This window comes from Mastacembelus armatus, chromosome 23 (assembly GCF_900324485.2).
Source record: "Mastacembelus armatus chromosome 23, fMasArm1.2, whole genome shotgun sequence".
Taxonomy (NCBI): Eukaryota; Metazoa; Chordata; class Actinopteri; order Synbranchiformes; family Mastacembelidae; genus Mastacembelus; species Mastacembelus armatus.
In genome coordinates, this window is record NC_046655.1 from 8,469,478 (window position 1) to 8,479,960 (window position 10,483).

Here is a 10,483-nt window from a genome sequence, read left to right on the forward strand (position 1 = left end):
TTTTTTTCTTTCAAATCTATCCTCCCCCATTTGCATTTGAGCACTATATTTTTTTCACACCATTTCCCCTCTCTCCTCTCTTCCCATTAACTGCTGCACTGGATTTTATTTTCTGATATTTGGTTATAACAGTTACAATGCATTTCTTAGTTCATAAGATTCTGAATGGGTTTAAAACATATTTTCTTTTAATGAAAATATGCAAAGTATCTGGAAGTAAATTTACCATGCAATTAGATTTTGACACTGAACAAAGAACACTTGAAAGTGTTATAGTGTCAAAGAAATTTATTTCATACAGTAAAAATCTTACAATTACAGCAACAGATCTGCTGTGTGCAGGCTGTCCTACACTATTTATAGCTTAATCATGATATTGAACTTATGTCAGTTATGCAATCTTGACTTCTTGTCTAAATGCTCAAATAAAATATCTGAAGAATGACCGAAAGGGCAAATCTTCTTGGGTATACCATATATAGAGGTATCACACTGAAAAAATAGAGCGTTATTTATAGCTATTCTAGTAAAGTTGCTGTGCCACTAATTCAATTCAGAGGCTTGTGTGATCAATATAAAAGTCGGCTAGCATTCATGTAACCTAACCTAGCCAATGCTACTGCCAGTGTAACAGTAAAAGCAGGTCTACCTTTAGTGTGATTGCTTTGATTTTAATCTGTACTTGATTAACATATAGCCTAGCCCAGGCTTTCAGTCAACAAGGCTTTATAATTATACTATTCTCTCGTGAATGAAATGTCTTCCTCACAAAGAAAATAGTGCTGGTACAAACAGTTTTCATCACTCCAGGTGTAGTTGTCATTCTTACTGATCACACCGCAGTGGTTAGAAAAGGGCATCTCAGGTGGTTTTTCATTTTTCCACTTGTTGTCTGTCACTGCTGTGTTACTCCAAATCCAGAATCCAAAAACACGACTCTGCCTCAGACCGATCCAGAATAAATTGCTCTCAACATCAGTAGAATTTAACCATTGTTCGACAGCCTCCTGATCTTTTTTATGCTCAATCTGCAGCAGGCGTGTGTGGTTGGCCTGGCAGTAGTTATAGGCCTCTTCCCAAGTTAAATTTTCTTTGATGACTTTGATTCTCACAGTACCTGAAAACAAGATAAAAGACAGAAGTAAGATTTTAGATGATAACATCCTTAACATACATCACGTAGTGTCCAGTTTCCAGTAGACATCTGGTATGTTAATTTCAGGGCTTAATATTTTTTTCTGTTCTGTTTTATATGTTAAAGCATTTTGTGAAAGGCTTGCTGGATAGGCCCCAGCTCACCTTCAGAAGACGGATATATTTAGAATATGAAAATTGATGCAGGAATGATGTGATACGGGTAATAAAGTTCTGCATTTACTTACACTGAGACTTTAAGGAACCAGTAACTTGTGATTCCCGTCTTTGACTCTGCATATATAATTATTAGTCCTCTGGATTTTTTTCTATGTTAATTTTTGCTATTTGAATTCTGGTTTTATTATTATGGTGTTTTAATTTAATTTCTTTAGATGTTTCACCCATTAAATTTTTATTTATTTATTGTGTATATGGTTTAGTATATCTTGTTTTATAGCCCTTTAAGCTGCAATGCATGAAAACTATTCACAAAGGTTTTGGCTGTCCTATAGTGGGGCATGTGTATCATTTAGTATGTTTGGCTATATTTATACATACATGTCCTTTGTTTTTGTTCGGGCTCTCTGTTCTCTGCTCTGCCATTTTTATAAAACGGTTTAAAACAGAAACAATATTGTCTGGCTCCTGGAGATTTTATTTACAGTTTTATTTAAATCTAGTGCATTCAGCTCAAAATGCACCTATGAACTAGTTAGATCACCATTGTTGCTGGTAATCTTAACCTGTTAGAATAAACTAATTAGAAAGCTGTCTAGTATTTTGCATATCTATTGCATACCATATCAAGGGTTACATGATGTTTTGTTTTACTTTTACTATTGCTTACCACTGGAGCAAAGTGTTGGAAACAATTGAGTATAATGTTCTTGAGTCAGCAAAGGTGACCAGTTTGTCTGTTTTACGTGGTTCTTTGCTCTCCCGTTCACGATATGGTTTTTATCCCAGTCTCTGTAGGTTGAGCAGCCTTTGTCCACCCATTCCCATTCATCGTGCATGAGTCCTATCCAGAAGGTTTTTTTTTTTCCTTTTTCAATCACTTGTTGGTTTTGTGTTTCATTGCTGATGCTGACTAAGTCATCAAAGTACTTTCTGCAATAGAGCTGTGCTTGACACCAGTTCTTTTTCTCGGTTTCAATCAGGATGTATTTATTACCTGCAAAAACAGAAACATTACTTTTAGTTTGTTGGGGGTATAGGAGGTTAAGAAATTAGAGTTGTAGTTGTACTTTCTCTCATTTAAAAGTTAAATGTATAATCATGCAAAATAAAAAAAAAATCAATATGTTTAGCTTATAACTACTCTTAAATTTTTTTTTTCCTGTTTAATGTCACTTTGAGATATATATATATATGTCTTAATATTTAACTAAAACTGTGCAACATTAAAATAAAACCACACACTCCACACTCTGAAACTTACCCTTGTAACACATGAACGATTTTTGGCCTGAACAGTTAAAACCTTTCCACCTGTTGTTTTCTATAGCTTCACATATTTGTTCCCCATTTGACACATTTACACTAGAGATATTGAATGTGAAAGGGATGCCATTCGACCAAAAGGATGCATTAACTCCATTAACTCTAGTCCTGTGCAGACCAAGCCAGATTGTGGATTCATTGATAAAATGCTTGCTTACAAATTTGCCATCCTCTTCATCATACAGAGTGACAATAGATTGGTTTTTCTCTTTACATATTTTCAGTAAACCATCCCAATTGGCTTTAGGTTGAGGGGTGAAAAATCGTAGATAGTTCGTTGCAAATGTAAAGTGAGAAAATCCTGTAACAAAAGAAGGTAGTATTTTATTCTCAACTTATTCTGAATATGCTGTTTACATAAACAACAAATGACATTGTGTGCAATGTAATGTATGTAATAATCTCCAAACTAGAAAACCTATCATCTGTCTCTCTAATGCATCTATAATTAATTTTCTACACAGCTGTTTCAGAACTACTAATGACAATAAGATATTGGCTTTGAGAAATATTCAGTGGTCCTATTCCTCTTATATTGTTATGCAAACAAACACAGAATATTATGTGGAGACTGAGAGAAGTGCCCAAGAAAACAATCTTTTACCTGAACATAGCATGAACAACACAAGCATCATCCTCACAGCCCGGCCAAGGCTCATATGGCGAAAAGGCTAAGTGACAAGCACATAGATCAATAAAAGTAATTTGTTCTATAAGTCAGTGTATAATACCTACTGTAATGAAGTACAGTAATTGTTTCACTGCTAATTTGCAAAAGTCTCTTACCTGCTGAGGTCAGGGGCAGAGTGCTGTCAATTTCAGGGTTGAGAAGTCATGGGTTTTATATCCTGTGTCAGGGTGATGTAAGCTGACTAAAGATACCAGTCTCTTTCATGTGTACATAGTAAAAGCAGAAGTGACGAGATTAATGATTAACTAAAGGGTGCTGAGTAAAAGCCATTCCTTATGTAGCATGTCATTTTATTCTTTTAGACTGAGGTTGTAATACTTGGCAGTGTGTAACTTAATTTGTCGTTCTGTGGGCAGCAGTAAGAAAGTGTGGTCAGGGTTTTTAGTAAGATACAGTATCATACAGATCTTGTTGACGGGGCGAATACAGTACCCAGAACTGCTTACTTGGACGGTTCTAATCCAAAGCAGAAAAGGTGGTGCTAACAGAGAGCTGCTACTCTGGGCATTTATGATACAAATCAAGGGATTCTGTCATGTCTCACTACAGTGCATCCACTTAATAGAGTATACTGTCTGTGGTTAGAAATATATATAAAACATAATACTATGCATATACTGCTTATTTGAGCAAAGTTAAGAATCTAGTTATTCTGCAGTTCAGGTGCACAAAAGGTCACTGCTCACTGAATTTCCTGGAAAAAAAATTACAAATCACTAATGTCACTGGCAAATTCTAATGACAGTACTGCTAGATCCCTGAAAATATTAAACAAAAACAAACATGTCATAACATGTATTGTTTGTTTTAACATTGCTGGATGGATGGCATACAGCCCATGAAAGTGCCGCACAAGAGCTTTAAAACAAATGAGCTTAATCCTGAGCAGTTTGACATCACCTTCAAATATTTCAGAGAGCTTTTCTGTGTACAGAATACCAAGCCTCTTCACCCTGTCTGAGTGTCTTATAGACCATTTGCAAGTTAGTTACACATGACTCAGTGTGTGGTGAAGTGAGATGTCAGAGTGTACCTAACAGTGTCCACTGAGGGCGTATTAAATGGGGAATTTTAGTGACATTTTCAGTGCATCCAAATGAGCAAGTGTACAGTACCTTGACAACTTACCTATGTGTAGTGTATAGGTACCAGGGGGGAGCCCAGATGTTTGGGAAAATATAAAAGACCATGGCCATTGGACTATAAATGCAATTCTATGTAATTCCAACAATTACTAGACAAAAAGCCTTCCATAAACATATTTCATATACACAAAAAATTAAGTTTTTATGTAGGTCTCTTTGAATTGCTAGAGAGGCATTCGGTTTTCAACATGTAATATTTGCATTTTACTCCATATGTCAAAATAATGAAATGTTCAGTTTATTAAACTGTGCAGTAGTCTGACATAGTTAATCTGTTACCAGGTATTGGTTGTTAACGGAGCTGCATTTGTTTTTGCATTCAAATTATGGCTCCTGAAGTGGAGTCATCAGATACATGTGTTTTCATGCATAGTCCTGTGTGGCGTGAGATGATATGCAAATTCATCAAAAATTTGTTTTTGGTTAATGTTTACCTTTGTCCTTCCTGGGGGATTTTAAAGGTCACAGTAATGTTATTTAATAATTTGAGACCTGCCCAGATTTCCTTTCTTAGTTCTGGCTTCCTGTCTACAACCTCTGCAGCTTGAACTAGATGTACCTTTATGTAATTTATCTGTGATGTACCCCCCATCATAATACCCAACGAACATTATTATTTAAAATAATTAAGATTTCATCTAGACATCACTGCATCCTCTAGTTGACAAATGAAAGCTTAAACAGTTTAAATCGAGTTAATTTAAAAGAACCAATATTGACCAAGAGAGAGAATTGCAGTTAACCTTCAAATTTCATCCAAATCAGAATCAATTATGTTCATATGAATTAAATGTTGCGTTCATTTCAGAGTACAAAACATGTGACCAGTACAAGCATACAGCCAAATAATAAAGTATTTAATATAGTAAATATTATTTACAATAAGACTGAGATTCATCTCTTTGCCCCAGCCTTGGCAAATTTAAAACACAAGTGTTCATCATCTGACATTCATTTCTGCACAATAGATACATAAGCAATGATCAGGAATAGAGTTGAACCTCTTTAAGTGTACACAGTCTCACATTTGAATTTCAAACAGGATTGCTGTATACTTGCAAATATGGCTAGCCTTCTCTCGGCTTTATAGGAAACAATAACGTAGTTGTTTGGGCTGCTGTCAAAAGGTGATTGATGTAGAAGAGAACAGGGTGTCATTATAAATACATGTGACACACACTCCAAGCTTCTTGTCACTATCAACCAATGAAAAATAATGGAGAAGGGATCCAAAGAATGTTAACACTTTTATATTCAGAGTGTCCTGGAAAGAGGCAGAAGTGGGACAAAATGATTGTCAATATAAATAAGTCTGATAATGATGGACAGGACACAGTATCTGAATTTGTGTCGGTACAATATAAGCTCTGTAATCTATTGTAAATGAAGCTTGTAACATTTTAACTAAACTTCGGTGAATCTGTCAATCTTGTTGTTACATAGCCAAAGTTTATAGGAGTGTAGATTTAGGCTGCGGAGAAAGAGTTCGTGAGAGACATTCCCAAGTCAGGTACTGCAAAAACTCTTCATGGACGTTGACGTAAGCAGTGCAGCAGGGTGTACTCATGGCACTTCGACCAAGTCCTGAAACAAGCTGTCTGAGTGTCAGTGTGTGTATACGCCCACAGCTTGATTGTGTGTGCTTAAAGTGAGATTGAATGTGCACAGAGCATGTCTGGGTATGCATGCCAGCAAGTGTGTGTCAGTAAGGCATCAATGGGCATTCACACATTCGCTCCGCTGCTGAGCCCCTTGTGTAGGTGTGAGGGCACAGTGACCCTGAGTACTGGTACAGTACAACAGTGGGAAATGCTGATAGATGAAGGGAGGTGTCAGCAGGTGAAGCCATTTTACCCACAAAAGTGCTACGAGACATTTAACCAGGCCTGTGACTTATTTTTAAGCTCTGTGTGTGTGTGTGTGTGTGTGTGTGTGTGTGTGTGTGTGTGTGTGTGTGTGTGTGTGTGTGTGTGTGTGTGTGTGTGTGTGTGTGTGTGTGTGTGTGTGTGTATTAGAGGTGACAGTGGCTGTCACAGGAACTGGAGGAATTTGTGCTGAATTTGTTGTGAACATTGAAATTATGCACTTGATTAATCCCCTGTGAGACTTGAAGTTCACATTTGTAATGTCACCACCCAGTTAAGCGCATAAAAAATAATTCTAGCTTTGGTTTCAAGACTCGTTCTTTTGTCTTATACATTGTTTTCTGCCATCGTGTTTTTGGTTCAGACTCAGTAATCTCAGTAACCGTTGTGTGAATAGTGAGAAAAGTTTGCATAAGTGTTCGTATGTCCTAGATAATGGAGCTCACAGGCTTTGTTGGTCCACTGAAATTTTATCTAACTATAAGGTTGTTTTTGTTTTTTTAAGGAAATAATGGATGGATTGTCATTTGGTTTAGATGTTCTTGCTCCACTGAGTACGAATGTGGTCCATTAACTTCTGATGTAGTGCATGTGCTTTAATTTGTCCAACACTTTTCTTTATGGTCAAATACCTGCAAAAAAATGGGTTTCTCATGAGTTTAGTGATTTGTAATGGTCTGGTTTAATACAGAAACAGAGGTTATTCAAACACACGATCTTTATTTACTTTTCTGTAAGATTAGCCAAAGTTTGAACCATCCATCCATACCACCTCCTGGTGTCTCTGTGGCCATTAATAACTATAGAACCTCATTGAAAAAGAAAAAAAACGGCCTCCAGCCAGCAATTACATTTCCTACAAATGTTTTTGCTGATGCAGTTTGGATATAAATGTTATTTCTAGGAGACACGGTTTCCCAGGTGGGACAAATGCATTATTGCAGCGACCCCATGACCTTTCCACATTATTGCTTACAATTTAAATAGTTTTGACATTATAATTGCTTTCCACTTCTTATGGCACATTGGTCTGTGTCTGCCTTAACTACTGTATGTGTTTCGTTTTTTGTTTTTTTTTAAGCCATGTCAGTGTACAGCAATGAAAAAGACATGGTTCAACCCCTTTAGACTAAAATTTCAGTTTCAAGTCTTTGAAGCACAACAATAGAAACTCTGCATGTTTGACTGCCCTGTTACATTATTTCTTCTCGCACTTCCTTGACCACAAGTTGTCAGGCAGTAGCTCGGTCTCTATGGAAACAGTGTGCTTTTAACCAGGCAGGAAAATGTAGAGGAGGGGGAGAACAAAGCAGTGAGGAGGAGGAGGGAGATCACTTACAGCTTATTCACACTTCATGCAAAAATTACATAATCGTAGGAAAAAGGACGGGTTGGTCATGCTTTTCTTATTTTGCTTTTGCACACCCACGGTACTTTATGATGTCGTCCCTACAGTTTCCTGCATTCTTGAACGCACCATCAGGAAGTGCACCCTACAGCTGCATTGTAAATCAATAAAAAGTTCCTTTAACAAAAAAGTCACGAGCAGAAAAGGGTTTAGTGTTGTGAATTAAAGAACCAAAAGCAAATTTAAAGTTTCTGGAAACAAAAAATATAAAAATCCACAAAATATAAAACATAATGAAAATATGCTATATTGTGTGTTTTCTTATGTAATAATAGTATTAATAATATAATATTATAGATTTAACAGATCTGCCCTGGTGCATTTCACAGAGGACACTGGATGGTCAAAGTATGTCGTCAGTAAGATGTATCCCTTGAGAACAATGGAGAAAGCCACTGAGTTTTCAGTGTAATGGAAAGGCACTTAAGGTGGCAGTGGGACTTCTCCCTAAGGAGACACGTCAAGGGGAAGTCAACAGGTGTCAGAGTAATAGTGAAGGAGAAAAAAAAAACAGAACAAAGATTAGAGGGGAAGGAAATCAGATCATGATTTAGAGCAACAAAAGGGAGGAGCAGTGTGAGGATGAAGAGAAATGGAGAAAGCCATGGAGGGAGATGTGGAGGATCAAGTGCAAAATACTGACAGGAAGGATAGTGAGGCAGAACACAATGGGATGAGGAATAGAAATTGGCTTTGCTCTCCCATTTTAAGGAATAGGGGCTGACTACAGACACAACAATAGGAATCAATTAACAGAACTAGCTCATTCAGCTTATTCATGGCCCAGTTATGAACCATTTGCATTGTTCTCAGACGTTTTTTTTTTTTTTTTTTTTTTGCTTATTTTTCCTGTGAGTACAACTGATTTACAGAAAAACATATTTTTATGGGATGCATTACATCAAAAGGACAGAAACTTCTGGAAATCGCTGCTACTTACTGTCCCTACAGAAGCATATAGTGCATTTCATCAGAGAATAGTCTACTCAGTTCTGTTGCTGTCAAACTGAGATTTTTTTTCCTGCACATTAAAAGACTGAACCTTTTGTTACAATGACAGGAATTTGGACAAACGTTCATTTTAGCCAAGCAAAAGGTTTTTACACTATTTTCGAAAAAAAAAACAAAAAACAAAACAGAACAATTATCTGTACAATATTTTGAGCCTTCTTGAGACACATTTTGATTTAAGTAAAAACCTACTTTCAAAATAATTGCAGATCAGAATGTACAACACATCAAGTTCTGAGTCATTTGAAGAAATTTATTGCAGCACACTTATCTCCTGTCTAGGCTGGATCAGTATTAAAATGTGCTCTTCATGTAATGCTAAGTTTCCCTTTTCTTTATAAGCCATTGGTTGAAAATGTAGCTTCTGACAAGCTGTGATTACTGAGCACATTTTTCATACTGCGACTCCCCATCTTGCTACAGTCCAATCAAAGTAGTCTGCTCTTGATTCGCTAATTGGCTCCTGCTGTCAAAGAGCAAACAGCACATATGACTAATGCAGAGGTGCCCTTAACTCTGTCCTTTCATGTAATATTTCTGAACAGTCAGTTATGTCTGTGAAAAAAATTAACTCAAAACTTTGTTTTTACAGGTAAATGACAGAAAAGCTCATAGCTGAATAAGAATACTAATAGATCCTGCAGTTACATCCTGGATTATTTACATTTGGCTCACATTTGGCTCCTGTGACAAAATTGCAGATTTTTGCATATGTCTTGTTTCTTTCTTGTTGTTTTGTCTCTTTTTGTTTTTGTCTTAGTTTTTTTGTTGTTGTTGTCTTTTCGCGTCTTTTCGATGTTTTGTTTCTTACTGAATGTTTTCTTTTGGCTGCTTGTCTTACAGTATTTTGGCACATCCAAACCTTTTATCCAATGTTTTTTTTTTTTTTTTTTTTTTTTTTTTATCATTTTTTTAAATTTACAATCCAGACCCTAATTTCAGCTTTTTCCTGCATTATTTGTGCGTTCTAAAATTTTGGCTGGATATAAAATGTGTATTTGTCTATGTTGGTTGCTCAGGGAGAAAAATCTCTCTCCTGCATTTTGTCTGTAGGTCAGGAGTATTTGACGGTGTACTTTAACTGACGTTTATTTCAAGAGCACATAAAAAGCAGCAGAATACATTATTAATGGGGATTCCAGTTAGTAAAAGACTGTACAAGTGAGCAGATCTTGGCCTCCTGATAGGGGATATGAAGGGCAACAACAGGTCTTAAAACCAGAGCCACTGATGTCTCATATATCCAGGATAGATCTGTCTATAAAGTGTCTGTCTGTGTTTGTGTGTGTTTCTCTGTGCTGTAGTTAGAACAGTTAGCAGTCCCCAGGGTGTCATCCATCAGTTTCATCACTAGTGCACAGACTGACAAATTAATGTGGCTCACATCAAACCTGAAGCCTGCTGGGTCTCACCTCCCTCCTCCTTTCCTTTGCTCTTGGCCTCTCTTAGTTTTGTTTTTTCCTTCCTCTCTTAATCTTGTACATCTCCCCTTGATCATGTTGTGCCCCTGTCATTTTATCACTGACTTTGTTAGCAGAACTTTCTTTCATTTCTTAGCCTTCATCACATTTTGTTCATTGAGTTTTCTTTGAATCCCTCAACAGCATTTCTGTTTTTCTTTACTTCATTCTATATCTCTGGCATTCTTTTTCTCATCCTTTTGCTTTTGATCCATTTTCTCTTTAATGCTTTCTGGCTTCATTCTTCATCCTCAGTATGTTTT

General features: G+C 36.5%; 1 protein-coding gene across 1 annotated transcript; it reads right to left on the reverse strand.

The window, feature by feature from the left end:
• Window positions 1-342: 342 nt before the first annotated feature.
• Window positions 343-3,509, reverse strand: LOC113142137 (C-type mannose receptor 2-like). The gene is made up of 5 exons (XM_026326964.1): window positions 3,427-3,509; window positions 3,245-3,311; window positions 2,579-2,941; window positions 1,985-2,311; window positions 343-1,117 (listed from the first exon to the last, which is right to left on the reverse strand). Exons 2-5 carry the CDS (start codon window positions 3,297-3,299, stop codon window positions 738-740), a joined length of 1,125 nt encoding a protein of 374 aa, XP_026182749.1. The 5' UTR covers window positions 3,300-3,311; window positions 3,427-3,509; the 3' UTR covers window positions 343-737.
• Between the last annotated feature and the right edge of the window lie 6,974 nt (window positions 3,510-10,483).

Excerpts from the sequence above, each read along its gene's own strand:
- LOC113142137 (XM_026326964.1), bottom strand. The coding sequence starts at position 3,299 with ATGAGCCTTGGCCGGGCTGTGAGGATGATGCTTGTGTTGTTCATGCTA. Across the intron at positions 2,312-2,578 it reads ATCGTTCATGTGTTACAAGG|GTAATAAATACATCCTGATT; the intron begins GTAAGTTTCAGA and ends CTGTTTTTGCAG. Across the intron at positions 1,118-1,984 it reads TCCAACACTTTGCTCCAGTG|GTACTGTGAGAATCAAAGTC; the intron begins GTAAGCAATAGT and ends TCTTGTTTTCAG.